Source organism: Lissotriton vulgaris, chromosome 8 (assembly GCF_964263255.1).
Source record: "Lissotriton vulgaris chromosome 8, aLisVul1.2, whole genome shotgun sequence".
Classification (NCBI taxonomy): domain Eukaryota; kingdom Metazoa; phylum Chordata; class Amphibia; order Caudata; family Salamandridae; genus Lissotriton; species Lissotriton vulgaris.
This window is the reverse complement of record NC_141696.1, coordinates 1,404,174,493-1,404,194,870: the sequence shown is the minus strand read 5'-3', so window position 1 is coordinate 1,404,194,870 and position 20,378 is coordinate 1,404,174,493. Positions and strand designations below refer to the sequence as shown.

Genomic DNA, 20,378 nt, shown 5'->3' with positions numbered 1-20,378 from the left:
AGATTTATTTATTCAACTGCCCATTATTGCCTCTTGTGTATTTGTACTTGTGGATACTGCCTCAGTGGACCACAGCACCTCTGTTACGCAATGTTGGCTGCCCCATGAATCGTTCATAAGCTCTGCCAAAAAGTGCAGTTATATCATTCGGTGCAACCTTGTGGTGGCACTGGAGGCAGAATAGAAGTGGTGTGTTTTCCATGTCACATGGAAAAGAGGGGGCCCTCGGTGTGGATACTTGATAACTTTAATTCTGTTGCTTCCTCCGGTTTTCGGATTCTTCTTTGAAGAGTGTTCAAATAATTATTTCCGGCAATGGAGAGCCTTCAGCAATGCGGCCAGGTCCAATGGGGGGAAAAAAAACAATCTCAAAATGGCGACTACATGTGGAAGCTGGGAGGTATGATGTCAGGAGAGGCTGGATTTGGCACCAAATGGTGGCACAGTCTATGCCAAAAAAACACAACCAAAAATAAGACACAAATAGAGAACGGCTACTAATACAAAGAAGAATTCCGGACCCAACTAATAGATGACAGAATAATGCACAGTTTGCGAATCCAGATTAAGATTTACGCTGCAAATGCATTGGACCACGGAACACACTAAAATAATCTACTAGATATTGAAGTCTTTTAGACAGCTTTTATTTTCCAATTTGGATTTCATAGTTCAAATGTAACAATAAAGAAATAGTTTAGACTGAGGATAGATAAAAAATAAAGCATTTTTTTGTTTTTCTGGTTTATTACATTTACAACATCCAGTGGATTTGGTTTCGCAGTAAAAATAGCTGCTACACATTTTTTCCTGATCAAAGAACAGGAGTCATATTATTTGCAAAAATAGAATTCTTGTAATTTGATCTTGGTGGATTAAGAAGGAAAAAAAAAAATAACAGTGCAGCCACATTGAGCAGGGCAGATTATGGACTGAAAAAGAGCAAACCTGTATCCAAAATGTGCTACAACATTCCAACAATAGCCAAATCATATCAAAGTGTAACATGGAACTCAGACCTGATCTCCCGCGCATATCAACCAATAAGAACCAAATGTTCCTGACTTATTTCCTTTCTACTGTAACAATTTACAGATAACATGGTGAACAGTCAGCCTGGTTTTCTTTTTTGCAGTGTCGCCAACGTATTTGTACAAGTAAATCCTGATGCATTCTATTTACATTTCCATTCTTCAGCTTGCAACAGTTATATATTTAACCATAATTACCCTTTACAGATATTAAATAAGATTGCAATGCATATAAATTATATACAAACTTCCTTTGAAATGGTGTGATTGATAAAAATAAAAAAAAACTTCTATAAGGACTATGGCTGGTTTTTACAAAAAACATGTCCTGTACTTACACAGCATTTTTTTGTATAACAGAAAAAAAGGTGTTGAAATGAGAATTTTATACAAAAGTCTTTCAATAATCTGCTCAGGCACAGCCTGAACACCACACTCTACCTCAGGCAGGAGTTGAATAGCGCAGCCCCGGCTGGTCTCTAGGTTGATGGGCGTCCCTGCGGAGCCTACAGGATAGAGGCTTAATTTTGGACCCAGTCTGAAAAACGGTTCAGTCAAGCAATTTATGTTTTATCTTTGGTTTGAAACGCCACCAACATTCACAGCAGTGGCACTTTTCGATAACGAAAAGAAAAAAAAAGTAAGTCAGTCTGATGCCACGTTAAGAACCAGGCCACCCCATGGACTCTGGTTATACCTCTCCAGGCAGTGAACAAAGGCCTTGGTACAGTCTGGGGTGCATACGAAATTGTACTGGCTTCCCAGTTAGCTGGGAAACCCTTTCAAGGCCTGTATCGCAGAGAAACTGCACTGCGTGGTGCAATCTGCAGGCGTAGCCTCATGAGGCAAGAGTTCTCATCAGATTTCTAGATCTCCAAGCTTCTCTCAAACGAGATCCACAGTTCAGTCTTCCGTGTCTGGCTGCACTCCCAGCATGGCATGGAGCTCTTCTGCCGTGTACCCCAAAAGGTTGTGCAAGTCACATACAAATCGATACACGTAGCGCTTCCCAGAGGTCTTGTGGATGATGTTTTTATCGTAGTAATAGCGCAGACCTCGACTTAGCTTCTCATAATTCATTTTTGGCTTGTTTTTCCTTCTCCCCCACCTCCGTGCAACCTTTAATTCAAAGGAAACAAACATTAGGATTTAGGAAGTGGCCTTTATGTGCAACAAAGTTTAGAACAGGAAACCTAATTAACTATTTTTCAGTTAACAGACTTTAAACAGTAAACCACGCCATTAGGAATACTACCTCCTATGTACCTATGGCTGCTCTCAGCCTAGGCTTGAACCCAGCTTTGTCTTACATTCCTGCCTCTGTACCATTTAAGCACAACCAAGACTCGAGGTATTAACAAAAATAAATCAAAAATCACTTAATACAAAATCCAACTCGACACAAACCACTGAACAGGATGAGTGAAAACACAGCTAGCCCACAGTGCCATGCAAGGGGGTTGTGAATTCTAGTTTAGAATACAACATGTATGTTACCATACGGAATTACCACGGTCATTATTCAGGACGCAATGGTAATCAATTGATCATGGGCCGGCTTTCTCGAGCCATTGTATTCCTAAAGACATCTTGGTGGTCTCTGACATCCTACATGAGCAACAAGGGGCTTGTATGGTTCAACTGGTGCTTCGGGACATAGAAGTAGGAGTTAATGAGTCTTGCTATCCTCACACCAACCATCTGCATTCTCTGAATATTATCTGTACCACTACCCGGAGTGGAGTACGACTTTCGAGAGCAAGTTTCAGGAATTCTACATCTAAAGTAGAAAAATTGAATCAGAGTTGAGAATTCTGACTTCACATTTGTGATCCTCCTCCCATCCTCTTGTCCAACACACATCTAATGTAGAATGCGCCAATGTGGGGGCCCCACCTCTCCGCCCTGCCAAATATCGAAATCCTCTATAGACAGACTTTATCCAGCACTTCTGCCCACAAAATCCTACACAAACCAGTCTAGTACTTTAATATTAACTTTTCTTCTGGTCTAACACATCACCAGTAGCAGGAACCACATTAATCACATGCTACAGAAAGTAATGGAAGCAGCTACAGAGACAGGTGGCTTAGTAGTAGGTCCTCACATCTCTGCAGATAAAAGTACACATAAACTATGCTATAGTGTGTGGTTTTCAGGACTTGGTCATCTAAGTTGAGGCACTTTTGCTAGATAATTAAAACCAAAGAATTCCACAGCAGCGACCCTTATGGGGCACTGCTGATGTCAATTTGTCTTATGTACTAAATTACATAACAGGAAGATGGGTAAACAATAACTTCTTATCACTTGTTTAACTTGTGTAGTGCAAACTATAATAATTTCAAATTGTATGTTTTCTTGCGGACAGATCCAAGTTGAAGCTTTTGCATTTGGTAGGTATAGAAGGCGCCAAATGTCAGGGGTGTCATCTAGCCCTGCAAGACCGGAAACTGAATGCACGTTGCCCTGCATGTATACTTTTTTGGTCTCACCTACAACCTTAAATTCTACACACCTCATCAGGGTCAGCCAGCTTGAACTCCCATCCATCGCCAGTCCAGCTGATAAATGATTGGCAAGTCTTGTCTGTCAATAGCTCCAACAAGAACTGCCACAGCTGAATAGGCCCACTCCCTGCCAAAAAAAAAACATGGAAAGAAATTGTGAGACTAGTACATTCATTCACAGAAACCACTACGCCCACAAAAATCTGAATAGAGATATGGTTGTGCTCATTACTTCGTGATCAGTTTGAGATTACACCCTCATGTCATCCACCACCCACGTAGATTCAAAAGGACTGTTCCATCTGACAAATCTTTGAGTCTGTGGCGAAACAGATTTCATTTCCGAATTCTAAACAAGCCACCCCCTCATTTACGTTGTGGTGTAGTTTGTGAAGAAAGCAACACACGCCATTCAATTACAGGCAGATTGTTAAATAATGTTCTAATCAAAGATAGTTTTGAAGATCACCATGAAAAGCTGCCTTTAGATACAAAACCCAAATGCTCACCGGTGAAACCTGCGAGAATGGCCGCTGGAATGACAGGTTTCCCTTGCTCCACTGGGTCATTTCTATCCTGAATGTAATCCTTAAAGGACATAGTTGGCTTGTTTAAGCAAAGGGAGTGACTCCAATCTTCTTCAAAGCTCTCATGCGAGGGGACACGTTGCATGTCCAACAGGGAGGACTGGCTGGCCCACGACTGCATGTACGAGTCAGAACTGTCGAAACTCTCTGCGCCGCTGTCACAGGATTCATGTTCTCTAGATTTCCCTAAAACAATTTAAGAAGAAAACCATAACGTTACTATCAATGGAAAATATCACATTTAGATTATGATCTGCTTGATCAATGTCGCGGTCATACCTGTGTTGTGTATCAGCATCTCAAGGGTTCTGGCAAAGTCCTGGTTCAAGGAACAATAGTTCACGCTAACTGTCTCCAGACAAGGCTTTCCATAACCCTGGAACTCTTGGTCTGGGCTGTGAAGCTCAGGAACAGTGGACGGCTGGCAGTGTTCACCCATGACGCGTCCTTTCGGGTATCGCGGAACTTGTGCACCGCACTGTGGTGGATCCACATCGAACCCTACAAGGAATGTTATGAAACTGATTGAGATGACAATTTGTGAACACTACTTTTCACCTACTAACTGCAAAGAAGCATTCAGAAGTCAAGTAATCCACACAAAAACCGCAGTCATTGCAGTATTATTGATGTTGTGTTTTTGCCTCACTGAGTTCCGATATTGCATACACAAGTACAAATTTATCAGGATTTAAAATTAGATTTAGAATAACCATCACATGTATGAAGATGCATTTTGCAGGTGTAATGGGGAGAACAGGTGTGAGTTTCTTCACAGATGTATACACTATTAAGTCGGAACATTCAAAGCTAGTTGGAAGGTCAATGGTGGTAAATTGAAAAGCTATTGAGCTGTACACTAAAAAAGGATGGACCGAGCTTTACGGATACCTGAGAAACGTGTATAAGAAACATGAAGAGGGGATCCCAGCCCCAGGAATCAATCTGAACACCGAGCCACAGAAAATGTAGTTCAGAGTTAGAGCGCTTATGCGAAAACGCAAATACCAATGTGACAAACACTTAAGTATATTAAAGCCAGCACTCTACATTCAAGCTGAAGGCCAATGAAGGGACACTGCTGTGGAACATTTTTGTACCACATCACATTCCCATATCATGGCAGCAGGCTTATAGGGGTGATCAGTGAAATAAATCCCACGTAACCAAATCACAAAGCTGATTCAAGGGGGTTGGACACTGCTGGGGGTACACCCCGTCCCTTTACAACAAAGAAAATAGTTTAAACCTAATGACAAACAAAAACTAATCTTAAAATAAGGAAAACAATTGTCAATCTGTACATACTCAGTGGGAGATAAAATATCCTGAAACGCTGAAAAACATGCCACCAAAATTCTGTTGCAAAGGGGCAGATTTACTAGAAATCTTTGCAGCTCGGTGACCAACCAGACATAAGTCTATATAATCGTGGAGCATTACTGACTGATCAGAAGTCAGAGACAAGGCTCTTAACCATGTAAGGAGACTTCCAGTAGAGCCACCAAAACAAAGGACTCACCTAAGGAATGTGAACTGATCCACCGCGGGACTGAGTTCAGCTGCGAGTCGTCCACGTCCACATACTCCTCCTTCACGTGATGCTCTACAAACCGAACAAACATGTGGTTACACGTGCCTTGGATACAACTAATTTGCTCAGTGCGTTTCGTTAAGCGACTCTGGCCCGATGTGGGAGTATATCCCTGCAGTGTGTTGACTCAACATTGAACTTAAACACAAACAAAACTTACATCAGACACATACTCGTACAAAGAGGAAAACAAGGGCTGTTGCCAAAGCCTACCGAAAGTGGCAAAACTGGTTAAGTAATAACGCAACGTTTTATTTAGCATAGTATTGGAGCATAGTATTGGTATCATAGGCTTTGGACCTGAAATGGAGTGCCAGTCAATGGACCAGATCAAAAAGAACTATGTTAAATGACACCCAGAGAGTTTCTAGATTAACATTGCAGGGAGTCACAAATCTTTACTGGATTTCACAGGAAAAGCTGTGCCAGTCACAGTTTTACAAGTGTAAAACTGAGAAATTATGGAAAGGCTTCTTTTGTGGCTATGGCACTACGGAAAGCCAGTGCTTTCTGCAAAGGCACTTTCCCCCGTAGATGCCAATTTGTCAACATTCCGGAGAAGTTTGGGGGCGTTCAATTCGCCTCACTTTTTCATACTTCCTGCCCTTTCCCTGGGATGAGATTATGCAGGATTAAAAGGAATTAGAATTGTAGGGTCACCGTTTGTAAATACTGAGCAAGAGGACACTCTTTTAGGGCCCACCTATTGCTTTTAAATATGTAATTTTTTGGCATACTGCAGTCTTATACAAAAGACTATTTTGAAAACATTACAAGACCAGTTTCATTAACTTTTAATGACATTATTAAATCATTAGGTTTTCATTCAACGCTTACCTTTCATCATCTGTTCCAGGTGCTCCCACAGAATGTCGCCCACAAAATCAGGTGCCAAGTCCAGGAAGCGATCCTTGCCCAGGTTGCACAGGGCCTGGCCATTCATGAGAAACTTCTGAAAATTCACATTCTCCAAACTGAACTCGTTCACTGCCCACGAAAGCCACTGGTAGACTTGCCCCTCAGTCCAGAACCAAGGACCTGGCGATAAGAGTGAAACGTGTGATTCCACAAACTTGGTGTCCACTTTATTCTTATACTTTAATGCAAAGTGAGGCGTGCGTCCGCAGTGGAACATTTTAAGAGCATTGTGTTGAGATAACCATGGAAAGTTTCATCTTAACTTACACAGCAAGCCCTCATTAGACTATGTAGCAGGAGGAACTGTGGCCCCTCTTAAATACAAATCCCGCTGAATTACAATGCTAGTAGTCACCCAGGATAAAATTCTCTTCACGTGCAATTCTTTTCTGTCACACGTATCAAGTAGCCGCACTTGAAGGTGACACTATGGGTAATGTAGTGTGTGGAATGACTGACTGCATGCCTCGAGATGGGGTACACTTACTGTTGGGGATCCCCAGACGACGCTGCTCCTTGGTGAAGCCGTTGAAGGTGGCTTTGAGGGCCTGGCTCATCACTGCCTTGCTGCATGGTGTCAGGAGTGGGAGCTCACAGCTGTTCACGTCTGAAAAGAAGGCAGGCAGATTCAGAAACACAGTTCGCCACGTAATCGGGAAATATGAGTAATGAAGCAGCAAAGGAATAATGTTACAAAAGACTGTGGGAAGGCATGTGTAGTGTCATCAGCACAGATCACAAGATGGCATTGACCGTTCCTGGCTGACAAAGGGTGGCATTTTATAAACATGTAAACTCCTGGGCGTGATACTCTTGAGAAGAGGGCAAATTCGGCCTTATATTAATGTGCTTTCCCAGATTTTTAGAAAGGTACTCAAAATCATTTTAGCAAAAAGGAACACCCACATTCAAATAATTGCTGAACAGGAACATGCCTAAATACTTTAAGGCGCATTATCACCCCACAGCCAGAGGAGGGGGCTGTTTAAAGGGTTCTCCGACTGAGTTCCATCTAACCAACGCCACTCAGCCTCCGCATGCAAGGTTTTTTCGTCTCTTAAGTGAGCATCAGCCACTAAGTGCAAAATCAGGCTAGCCAGCCTACCCAACAAACGCACTGGTGTGCCCATAAAACAACCTACAGTAAAAGTTTCAGAACTCTGAATAGCCTAGTGATGCAACCAGGGGACCAAAAGGCACACTTTCTGCTGTAGCACGCCCAGATAATAGAGCGGCCACACCATGTGGCATTGTCTGAAGCAGAAAGAAAAACAAAACCAAAAGATCTCGCTTTTGGGACCTGTTGACATTGTCTTATGTAGACACTCTAAAGCATCGCCAAGATGCCTTACGGCATAGTGAAAGGGAGGGGGGGTTTTGGGGATGGGAGGCACGAGGACGCAACTGCGTCATCTTGTAGGCACTTGCATGCAGGACAGAATGCTGTGTGCACATGCTTCATAAAGCATGATCACACCCACAAAATTATGTGGGCATTTGTTTACTCCCAAATCAAGCTGAGATAGATGGGTACATTTTACAAAATAAAACAAGTAGCATAAAAGCCCAGCAACCGCCCTTTAATTTTAAAGGGGAGGGGGAGGACAGCCATTAGCTCCGTATTTCTTCAACATTTTACTGCATGGCTGGTTTGAAGTTCACAGGGCCTATAATTCGAATTAATCAATTCTGTCCCTTTCTCACTACTCATTTTTTTTTAATTATTCACGTCTTATTGGGTTTATACCACAGAATTTGTGATGGGCAAGGAATCCCAAGAGGTAGCATGACATACATGGTTTTAAAATGAATCTATATGGAACACGAGTTTCTCCGATACATCTTGGACCCTGTATTAACTTGAAAAGGCAAATGGACCCAAGGCACTACTAACTGCATACAAAATAAGACTGAACGCATACATGATTAATCTTCCCTGCAATGGTCCAATGTATCGCAAAGAATTACTCTAATGCCATTTAAAACCAGAGTCCGAAGCTTAAAGTCCCCTCATGTTTGCAATCATGAACTCATTTGCACAGCTGTATCTGTTGGACACCTCAAAGTCAAGCAATCTATTGTATCCTACTGGTATGAGTTGATAGGGAAAGATAATTTTCACTTAATCAGCTGTAAGTGGGTGTTGGAAGGTAATGAAACAAAAAACAAAAGATTCTAGATATTAATACCAGCTGCAAAAAACTTTAAGCCATAGGGACGTTGTGGGTAGGAAAAAGCCATGTGCCTTTATGCTTCGATATCTCAAACAAACCACAGATTTGGCTAGTTCATCGGTCGCCACAGTTAGTAAACCCCTATCTAGATATTTACCGGGCGAGATTGAATCCAAGCCGGTTGGCACTGCTTGTTCTTCGTCGAATGAGGAATATAATCCACTGAATAAAGAAGTCTGGTTACTGAAGGTATCAAAGGCAAGCTGTCGCTGAAAATGGACCAAGATCAAACAATAGTTAAAGGCTGTTCTGTACATTAATGATCACAAAATTCTAAAAATGTTACTATCAGAATGATTTGTTAGCTTATAACGCACTGTAATGTTGATGCACACAAAGGCCTTCAAGCCCCTAGGCAGCGGTAACCACTGAATGACAACTGTTGCCTGGGGGGTTGTGAGGTTCTTGCAAGCATTTAAAAGAAACTACTAACATTGCAACTAGAACTGCAACTCGACTTTGATACGGTACAATAAATTGCAACAATGCTCAGGTTTGTGCTCGTGTAAGGACAGCACCACATTCTGGAATCACAATGCACAGCTATTTATTAAAATTCAAAGTACGAATTGTCTTTTTGTGCTTAGCAGCGGGTGCCCTTATTACCCAATGTATGAATGTGCTTTATGTACTGCGGAGTGGAGTGGTGTGGCTCACTGGTTAGAGGCGGCAGACCCGGAAGCAGAGAACGGCCCGGGACCAGGGTTCAATTCCCGACGCGGCAGGGTCGTGGACCAGGGCCAGCGGACTCGATAATTCTCACCTCGGTGCCTACTCTAACCAGGGATCACACTTGGCAACTCTGGGCATTAGCTTGCCTCATCTCTACAACGTCACCCCACATTCGCCGGGGATGCCTGGTTTCACCTTGGAGATACCCGGTAGGGACCATCTCACAGGGACAGCCGGGACGGGTTTCCCAGCTGTCTACAGCGCCACGACGCCTCAGGGCAGCAGTGCGCTTTACAAGACACATACATACATCTAGTGCTAAGGCACAGACACTTGTACATTAACAAGCTTACCATGCTACCCGCAAACACTGAAGGGGTCTAATGGGGATCATGCATCAGGCTGCCAATGCCGGTTGTGTAAAGGCAAAGGCATCTAAAAGGTGGATAGTTTAGAATAAAGAGTTGCTTTCTCTTCAGTGGAATCCATTTTTCTAATTCTTTCATATGCACACATGTCCCAGTGCTACAGTTCTGCTTGCAGACTGTAAAAGAGTCCCTTATGTATTCAAAGGAAGGAGAAAGATCTCCTGTGCGCTGATCCAAGACGTGATTGACAATGTTACAAGCCAATAGCTGCAGGTTACTAAGCCAGTGCTTGAAGTTGTTGGAGCCAAAGTCCATTTAAATAGTCATAGAACACAATATTCACCTGTAGTGCTTCAAGCACAAAACATCGCACATGAAGAGGAATCACCAACAAGGAGCTATGTGATCAAGGACTTATTTTATTTATTTTTTTCAAAAAGCGGAGGTCACTCAGTAGCAATCGCCATGGTAAATTGAGGAAACTTGTTGAGGTCAAGGTTTCCTAAAAAGTGTATTTCCCGGAGTCAGTTTTTCCATATGGATTACACAGAACTATGGCCTGCACATTACATAAAAATCTCAGCAGTGGACACTCAACCAACCCGCTAAGGCATTTCACAGCCTCAACCCTTGAATTTTTCCCACAGTAGTCACGGATATAGGAACTGATGCAATCAAAAATGGCATAATGTTTTACTTCGGACCTAGGGCAGAAAACATCAGAAAATGCTCTGGAGCCAGAATCACAGCACATGTGACTGTCTCAACTAAAGGGATACATAGGAGGTATCTAGAAGTAGGATGCAGATAAGTGTTCTGTCCTCATTTCTAGTGCTTTAAGTCACCAGCCAGGCTTCCACAACACAAGCGATGCTATAGGTATCCAAGACCTCCGGCAGGAGGCATCTACAACTCAAGAGATGCTACAGAGACCCAAGTCACCAGGCCGGCATCTATAATTCAAGTTAAAGGTAGGTCTCTACTGAGGCAATGATCATATATCCAAAGTGTGAGGGGAGCATGAAGGGATGAGGACAATGGACCCCCATCTGTAGCGAAATCAAGTATTCGATGAGCATAAACAATCAAAATGTATTATGCACAGGAGGACTCCAGGACCCACATAGGCCACCAGCTAAAGCAGTGGTCTTTACACTTCAATGTCACATACCCCTCCGCCCCATTGAAAAAAATATGTTGCCCCCCCTCAGAATTTCACAATTATTTTATGAAATTGGTAAAGTTTAAATAGGTCTAAACGTCAGGATATACATGATAAAAGATGTTCGTGATGATACATGATAAAAGAGGTTAGTGGTGGCACATTACAGAGCAGCTTACTGCTGCTCCTTTTTTGCCACTTAAAACAAAGCACTGCTATCAGCATAATGCCTGTTGGCCAGAGCATGCTGCCCACCTGGGGTCACTTTATGCTGCCCCAGGGTGGACCGTCCCCCAGTTTGAAGATCCCTGTACTAGAGGCTAACATTTTTCACTGTATGGTGGAATCAGACAACACCAAATCCACAGAAGTACAAGCGACTTGATTCTGCCGATTACACACATTATTTAGATTATGGTAAAAAAAAATATATACATTTGTAAAATGGCGGAAGGTGTGTCAACGAGGACACAATAGCAAACATGCGAGAACTGCCTCTTATTCGAACAAACCACCCACCGCCTGTGTACATATGTATTAAAGCACGTGAAGATGCAAATGTATTTCTCCCACATGATGAATCGGTTCGTCAGTATCGTCTGTGGTTCAGCCACTAATTGGGAGCACTGGGGCGGTACACGTGATGGGCGAATGTGCCTCACGTTCAGACATAATTATAGTCCATTGAAGATCCTCACATGGACGTGTGTCAACAAGAACGCATTCCTGAGACAGTCCAGGCTAGCATGTCAGTACTGTCACTAACTGCACACAAAACACGATCTGCTTATAAGCGTGTTTAACAGCAAAGGATCACAGAAGACCAACTCTGCCTCATAAATATGGCTCGATTCACGAAGCAAAACAGACGGAATGAGCCCATGGGCTCAACGAGGCTCTGTTCAGGGCCAGGCCCAAAGAACTATTCAACTACCGGGGCGAATAATGCCATCTAATGCAGGGCCAGGAATGCCACCAAGTACCGGGCACTATAATGCAGTATCCTGCCTGGCCAAATGCTGCTGCTGCTGCTTGGGCCTGGGCACAAATAATGCTGGTTAGTACACGGGACTCATTAATGCAGGGCCAACGTAACTGACGGGTCTAGTTCCAGGCTTCATAACGCTAAAGCCCGCCCAAAAATGTATGTCTAGGGCCAAACCCGGTTAGGTTTAATGCAGAAACAAAAACATGGTTTAGCACCAAGTCTGACAAAGCTTCAAAGCAGCCGAGCAAGAATTCTCACGTACAAGGTAACGTGCTTCCAGAATGTTTCAGATATTGAAAAGGCAGCTTTGCAAAGTGGAAGACCAATAACCTGGGGGATATAAATATTCAAAACTGTTCAGTCAAATCACTTTATTCGATACTCAAATTTTTAAGATCATAGAAGTACAACAATGCACAGTATACAACAAATACAACTTTCATATTAAGAATGGGGACAGTAATCAGATAAAAAAAACATTAAGTTTAGGAACAAGATTAAGATGCGCGATTCATAAGACGAAGTGGTCTAGTCACCTAGGCTTCATTGATATAAGTAAATATGAGGCCACAGTAAAACATACTTGATCATTAGGCAATGATTGTAGGAAATACAAAGTTGGACGACTGAGTAAAAATAATGCTTATGCATAAGCAGCCAGATAAGTCTTTGGCGGCGCACCCTATAAAATTTACAAAAAAAATTAAGTATGTAGTAGGTTTGATTGGGAGGAGGAGCCTCTGCAGGGACAGGGTGGAAGGTGGACTATAGAGTAGGTGCCAGCCTGATAGGAAAACTGAAGCAATGAGGGTCAAACGAAACCATACCGGGATAAAAATCGATGTTGTGAGTTGATCACAAAAAATAAATATCTGGGGCGCCTTCCTGTTCAATAGGGCTCTCTAAATATAATTTCACAAACGCTTTCGACCTGTTAAATTTAGAACGATACAGTGCCCTTTGGTTAAAACATGTTTTGATTTCTTTTTTTGATCTTGTATTACAGGTTGACCTAAACCAAGGGCGGGGCGGCCGTTTTCAAATACAGTTGATTACACAGCTGGGAGTGCACCAAGAGTAGAAAATCCACCCCATGTATATCGATACATATAGCTGGACAGTTGCGGTGTCCAGTACATGCTTCACGCTGGGACTCGGTTTAGTAGTTTAATTCAACTCGAAACTACTCAAAAAATAAAATCGACTGAGCTCACTGTCGGGATTGGGACTGGTATCTAGGAGGTAAGCACTGTAACTCACTGTGCTAACTTGATGGCTGGGGCTTTAATAATGCAAGGGTGACAATGGCATGGTTTAAAAGCGCAAACAGAAGTGAGGTTTCTAGAGAAGGCGCCCACGGGCGCAGGACAAGAACAGAAATGGTGTGCTAGCCCAAGATATCCACCCAAGATTTGAGAGCAAAAACTGAAGCGCATGGGGAATGTTGCAAACCCAGTATTGGCAGTGTATCTAATGTTCAACGGTCTGGTCATCCTGCGCTGTCAAAGATATGTTAATGAAAAGGACCTAGGTTCGAAAAAGTGCCAAGCTCCCACGGCACACAAGGACTGGGTCCATCAACCAACGCTGAAACAGTCAGACCCTTGGGTGCAAAAACCGAGAGCACCTTCCAGGGGTTACTCTGGCCATAGGAAACCAGCGACATTGCCGGGAGAACCAAGGACGGATCGGGTATGAACAACTGAACGACTAACCTACAAGACTCCACCCGAATAGCAGGATCCTAGCCAATTAAGCAGTAAACTGGTAGACGATGATGTAAGCTGGGGCAATCTGTGTAAGCAATAGTCAGCAATGACAGACAATCTGCACTTCTTCCACGAGTGACAAATAACCTTTGCTTTATTAGGACTGGTAGGTAGGGCGTGATGGAGGAAAAAAGCCTAGAAACGAAATAACACCTCTGTCTGCAAATCAACGAGCTGAAACACCCGGTCGATGCCTGGACTCCACTTGAAACTCCATGATCAATTCTTAGCCTCACTGTATGAATCACACAGTAAGTACAGGGCGGCGCTAAGCACTTAAACAGTAGGCCACGTGTGTTATCGGCAAATAACGTCTGAGTCAATGGGGCAGTGGAAGGTTTAATGTACACAAAACAGGGTGTTGTGGTAGACAGTGTATTGAGCAAACAGGGCAGTGCCAAACACACAACAAAGCAAGCCAAAAGCAATCACAGACTGGGGACTAGCCACACGGCTCATGCACGCCTCTCAGCTGGCATCAACCAGATACCAGCCTGGCACTTAATCGAGGTCACAGAAAATGAAAGATAGGCCCAGGAGCCAGGCTCTCAAGCAGAGCATTGCATGCCAGGAAATACAGGGGGGCGATAATTCACATGTCCAGGGCTACCGAGTAAAGGTCATGAAACCACACAGATGGGTGAAAGCACCCCCTCCCCCCGCACACAACACAGGCTGAAGCTGTAGTGTTTAAATGATGTGTACACTCAGAATCGCATGTTAACGCTGTATGCCCCGAATATGGAGCACCAGGTATTTTATTGTTTGTTTCTACAGCGTACACCCTAAGATTGCTTGATAGTTCAGAAAGATCCCCCCCACCACACTCCTAAAATCCTGCATGAGAAAGTGACCTTGACATAATTTGTTTGATTTCTCCTTACTTTCTTTAATTGACCTGCTTACCTTCCATCCTCTGAAAGCCTTTTTATTTCGGAGTATAGCCTCCTATCAGTCTCTTTATAGATTAAAACCCCTCCTTAAAACCCAATCCCTGTAACCAACATTACCCAATCTCCACCAGCCACTCATCTGAAACCACTTAGTCCCCACCTTACTGGTATGAATATAATACTTCACAAAGTAACTGGAGTAAATGCACGGAATGTGTTCTTAAGAGCACATGACTAACTGCAATAACCAACAATGACCACTAGATTAACCATTAACCTTGGGTTTCGGAGCAGCGTGCTACTCTCTCTGTAAAGAGTGGCAGGGATAGTAAGCGCTAGATGAATACAATCACAGCTATGTGAGCGCTTCACAACACAAAACTACATGTGAATGCACAGACATCAACTATGCATTTTATAAGTGTTTGGGGAGCACGCCATTACACTGATGCTGTGGCTTAAAGAGGCCGTCTGGCGAATTACTTCCCAACAGGCCTTATACCTCCTGCAGATATCAAACAAAGGAACCTTGGAGTGATAGTTTAAGGAATATCGGGCTGTCTAAAAAGATTCTCTATGCTAGATGGCCCCTTTAAATCATCAACTTTTTGATTCTGAAGGGTTGAGATGGTCTCCAGACTACGTCTCCCACCTCACTCACCTTGAGAGCTCCTTTGTATCCATTGTACACAGGCGCCACTTGGTCCAAGTCCATCCCAAGTCCACGCAGAGCTAGAAATAGGGCATAAAAATACAGTTAGGAGGGCTCAGTTCTTAATGTCACAATAGAACCAGAACTATGTTAATGTTGTACCAAGCGTTATGAACAGCAACAAATAACCCCCCTTTTTGGGAAGAAACCAAGAAGATGCTAGCTTCAACCCCCCGCCCCCCCCCAAAACACACACCATACATGTGTGCAGAGACCTTTCCGTTTAGATTTAGAACTCATTTTAGCACCAGAAATCCACATGAGAGACTTGCAAACATAATAAAAATATATTTTAAAACACCTATAAAAAACCACTTAGACATAGACGTTTTACACTGGCCCAAGGAAGGCAAGGCAGACGTGCTTCAATGTATCTTGCCAACTATAAGCATGAAGGGTGTGTATTCTAGCTGTAATGTAATGTGTGACTTTACGTACCAAGAAAGTGTAGGCTGTTTCCAGAAATACGCCAGGAAGCAGTCTCTCAGACACGGTCCATAAAACACGATGCATGTTGAGGATCCTAGTTTATGTGAGATTAAAAGAAGTCGTCTGCGTGACGTGACCTTAAACTACCCAGAACGGATGGGGGGCGGGACCCGGGCCATCGCGCTTACCACCCAGGAAGCCACTCATGCTAGGCTTGGGACGGCGCCAATGCGCCAACCCAACTGCAAACTGCTTCACGAATACAGCCGCAAACTGCACATCTTCCGAAGCTCCGAGGGGCAAACTGGCGTGAACATGTTTTATCTCTGTGAATAAATGCTTCTCTACGCTACCACATTGTGTTCTCCTGTGCAATAAGTGTACATCCTTGTGACAATTCATTTTTACAAATTATGTTAATCACACCTGCTTTCTTCACCAATTCTGGGAAACGTAAAAAATGATTGCTTTGTGTTCACAATTCGTACAGCTGATGTACGAATGACAGCAGGGTGATTGGGTGTACTTCTAAGAAGTAAATAGTTCATCATGCATTCCGAAGTATGTTTTTCCTGGAAGTCGTAGGACTTAAAAAACAGGGCTACCGGTCGCCTCGTTCAAAGATGCCACAGGGCCTAGTAGAAATGAGACAACTACTGGCGAGAATATGTCACCCCATCAGCCTCAGTGGGAACGAGTCGGTCAAAAGAAAGCTGAACATTATTAGACTGTGGGGGTCACGGGACACAAGGGCGTTTGGAAGTGCGATGGTCCTTATGAGAGGGTCAGGTAAACACGCAAGCGATTCTTTAGTAGATTGCAAAAAGGTGCATGCGTGTACGTGTACCTCCAGTCATTAAGCTACAGCATATGTTACGATCCCAGAACATCTGAAACATACAGAAAAAACGCAAAGTAAAGGATTTGGCGAGCGCGGGTAAGTGACCGCCAGTGTTTTAGCCATAAATGGTGCATTCTTTCAATATGCCAGAATAAGGGTGCCACAGCGGCACGGCATCATGTATTCAACGGCTTTACCAAGCGATGCAAACCACTCTGTTGTAGAGTCCGAGCGCTTCCAAATTTACATAGGAAAGAGGTAAAAAATAAATTATACATACACGCGTTGGGTGAGAGCGCAAATAAAACTTCACCGTAAATGCATATGGGCCTCAACTTGATGTCTGAGAATACGACAACTTCATCGTTGGAGAGAATATATATATATATATATATATATATATATATATATATATATATATATATATATATATATATATATATATATAAACACAAGCTGCCTTCAACGCCACTTAGAAGAAAGAAATAAAAAGGAGGTAGTACTAGCACAAAGACTGAAGTCATTTAGGACTGTTGTGACGTTCACGTTTCCCCCGACCTAACAAACCGAAACTATGCTGGACACCACTTAGGCCAACAAACCTGAGATGCGACGACTCTCACTCTATGCTAAATGTATTAAGTGTCCGTCGTCTCATGCAGGCACTCGATCTGCCTCAGTGATGGTGGTCCAGCAGTTGGGGGTTTAACTTTCCTGGCACACCCGGTGCGAAGGACGACTGTTTGTAAGAAACGTAACACTCACTCTACGTCCAGCTGCGCACTGAGCGCATCCCTCAAGCTGTGCCGTCTCCGCCCCCAACTGACAAGACCAAAGACTGTTAAATAAAACGCACGCTCACAATACTCCCCGTTTCACAGCCCGGTGGCACGCGCAATCAGTCCCCCCTCACACCCCCACCGAGGGTATGCATTAACTGTGGCCTCCAGCTGCACAGCAGATGGGCACGCCCACTCTTCCTCCAGCTGCACGCCGGGTGGGAGCCCCTTCCCAAAAACCACGATCACTATCTGCACGGTACCAACCCTGCGGGCAGCGCAACACCCCTTCTTGGCTTGTCTCTATTTTTTTACCTACGTATATAGCGATAACTCTAATCACTAGTATATGCAGTAGAACTTTGTGCTCTCTACCATTCCTATGTGACGCTTAGAGTATATCCATCCGTAGCCCTTGCCTATGTATATAGAAATAACTAATCACCAGTCTTTGTGGGACTTTACATCTTGTACATTTGCAATGTTTTCTGTTGGTGTCTTTTATCTAACGCATGTAATCATTAGTCCTCATGTTTTGCGACTGGTTCTTATGTAAAGCGCTCTGACACCTTCAGGTAAAGTTCGCGCTATATAAAATCGCATTAAATAAAAAACAAAAACCTCAATATCATTCCCTTTCTTAGGTTACTCTTGGTTGTTTACATGTACCCTCTTGCCACATATTGTAAAGCGCTTTGATACCCCCGGTGGTTATGTTTGCGGTACATAAAACTTTATAAATACAATAAAATCAATGCGTTGGTACCCCTTTCCAGATTATGCATTCACTGCTGAACACACTGCTGGCACCCCTCAAGAGGTACTGCATGAACCAGTACCCTCACAGACTCGCTTGTCTAGCGCCACTTCATGGGCTCTATACTCGCCCCACAGCTGCACTCTGCTGGCACCCCTCCACGGGGCCTGCATTCACTGTACCCACAGCTGCACTTTGCTGGCATGTCTCCACGGGGCCTGCATTCACTGTACTCACAGCTGCACTTTGCTGGCATGTCTCCACGGGCCCTGCATTCACTTGTACCCTCGCACTACTCAGACCTCATGCAGGCTATCCCCACAGCTGCACTCACACTCAGTGCACTGCCACCCCTCCACGCACGCTGCACTCACTATTACCGCAGCTGCACTCTGCTGACACCTCTACACAGGCCTTTCGTCAATCTCACCACCACTGAAGTTGCACACGGCAGTGGTTCACCTTTCCTTGGCCCTAAAGGCACTGCTCGATAAACTGGAGGCCCACACAGACCTTCCCGAGGCCTTTGTCCTCATTCATCCGGGACTATAGATGGATACAGGGCAGGACACGTCGGCTCGACCCCACCGACCATCACTCCCCTGCAGGGCCAGCTTATCCTCAATATATCCGGATAATAATAAAAAACAATTAACGTGCAAAATCTGTGAACTTCGTACAGCCCCATCTTGCATCAATCGACACATGAGGAAAACTCGACCTGCTACACAGTTTGTTGTATACGAAGGTGTCCACTCCCTACACACAAAAAAACACAAAGCGCCATTCGCTGAGCACGATGATCGTCTTTAACAAAAGCTGAAACCAGTCGATCAACTCCAAACGGGGAAACAGATCGGAAATGATCACATCAAAATACACACCCCAGAGTACACTTATTGCACCGGGGCAGGTATGACTTACATGGCGTGTGGTATGTCTCATCGCAAACTACACGTTAGCCTACTATACTCATCCTCACAGTGCTGAGGCCTAATCAAAGGGTGTCCAAAGTAAAGAAAACTGGGGCGCTCCGTGTTGCAACTAAATTTCACTTTCAAAGTAAAATGGTGGGGAAAAACGAAATTCTCGAGCCGTGTGCACTCCCTTCGTGCTGCATGTTTAGGAAATGTGTCACTTCGTGCCCTAAGCACCCTCACCCCGAAGGAATGATCGTCCCACCGCCTCCAAGTAACGTTGGTAGTATTTTCTCACCATCCTCACGTGTTCCCCTAAAATAAGGTTCCCACATCTCAGGGGTACCCCGTGTGATGACGTACACCACTGTCTACCCCCAAATATCTTCTGCAGCCTCTTAATAAATAATTCAGAGCCCACTGCAGTCCCTGGCGACTGTTCTGCCCCCACCCAGCAGCTGGCTGTGCCTCTCGTACCTGTCTTCCGCGACCCAGGTGCGTAGTCCTCCCAGGAACAGTAATCCAGTGTCTTCAGGGTCTCCTTCGGAAACAACAACCAGTCCAAAACCAAGTCGGAGGCTCAACGGCGGCGGTTATTGGGGGGTGGTGCGTGGGCCTAGGGGGTCTCTGTGCTGTGGGAAGCTGCGGTCCCCGCTGCCGTCTGTCTGCCTCTCTGCTCTGTGCTTGTCTGTGAGCTCCGGGTGGGGGAGAGCACAGAGCAGCCTGTGAAGAGGCTGGGCGGAACCACGCAAGGCCGCCCCGAGGGCGGAGCATCGTCATTTCCGGTAACCGCCATCCATAAAAGGTCCGGGTGGGCGTGGCTTCGGCCGTGCCCTTTCAGAGCTGCGACCTCGGTGCAGGGGGAGGGGCGGGCACAGCACGTGGACACCGTGTTTCTCCAGGCCGTTTACCTGAGTGACGGCACCTAAAGAAGTTAAACAAAGGGCTCGGTCTGAGGCGCCGTGAACCTGAAGTGTTTCTCACCAGGGCAGAACTGGGCGTGGTGGACACTGTGCGGTCAAATGTACTGTCTAACCTTACTCCTGAATATTTAGGCACAGTATTCGCATTACTAAAAAGACTAGCCACTTATGTATAGTCTGAGTATACACATTGAGGAACATTTATTTTTTATTCAAACTGAACGCAGTACCGTTTTATAGAAAAACGTGCCAGGGGCTATGTCTAATGACCTATGTTTTTTGTCTTTCATTTTA

At 44.3% G+C, this 20,378-nt stretch overlaps 1 protein-coding gene across 1 annotated transcript; it reads right to left on the bottom strand.

The window, feature by feature from the left end:
• Positions 1-625: 625 nt before the first annotated feature.
• Positions 626-19,888, bottom strand: ETS2 (ETS proto-oncogene 2, transcription factor). Its single transcript, XM_086935421.1, has 10 exons — positions 19,639-19,888; positions 15,388-15,458; positions 8,972-9,083; positions 7,128-7,247; positions 6,560-6,760; positions 5,651-5,734; positions 4,408-4,629; positions 4,051-4,314; positions 3,550-3,668; positions 626-2,150 (listed from the first exon to the last, which is right to left on the bottom strand). The coding sequence occupies exons 2-10, from the start codon at positions 15,439-15,441 to the stop codon at positions 1,935-1,937; spliced, it is 1,392 nt and encodes a 463-aa protein (XP_086791547.1). The 5' UTR covers positions 15,442-15,458; positions 19,639-19,888; the 3' UTR covers positions 626-1,934.
• Positions 19,889-20,378: the final 490 nt, after the last annotated feature.

What these genes read in the sequence shown, in the direction of transcription:
- ETS2 (XM_086935421.1), bottom strand. Translation starts at nt 15,441, where the DNA reads ATGGACTTGGACCAAGTGGCGCCTGTGTACAATGGATACAAAGGAGCT. An exon ending in CTTGGATTCAATCTCGCCCG is followed by an intron (nt 7,248 to 8,971) that starts GTAAATATCTAG and finishes CCTTCTTTTCAG; the next exon opens with ACGTGAACAGCTGTGAGCTC. An exon ending in TCGTCTGGGGATCCCCAACA is followed by an intron (nt 6,761 to 7,127) that starts GTAAGTGTACCC and finishes TCTTATCGCCAG; the next exon opens with GTCCTTGGTTCTGGACTGAG.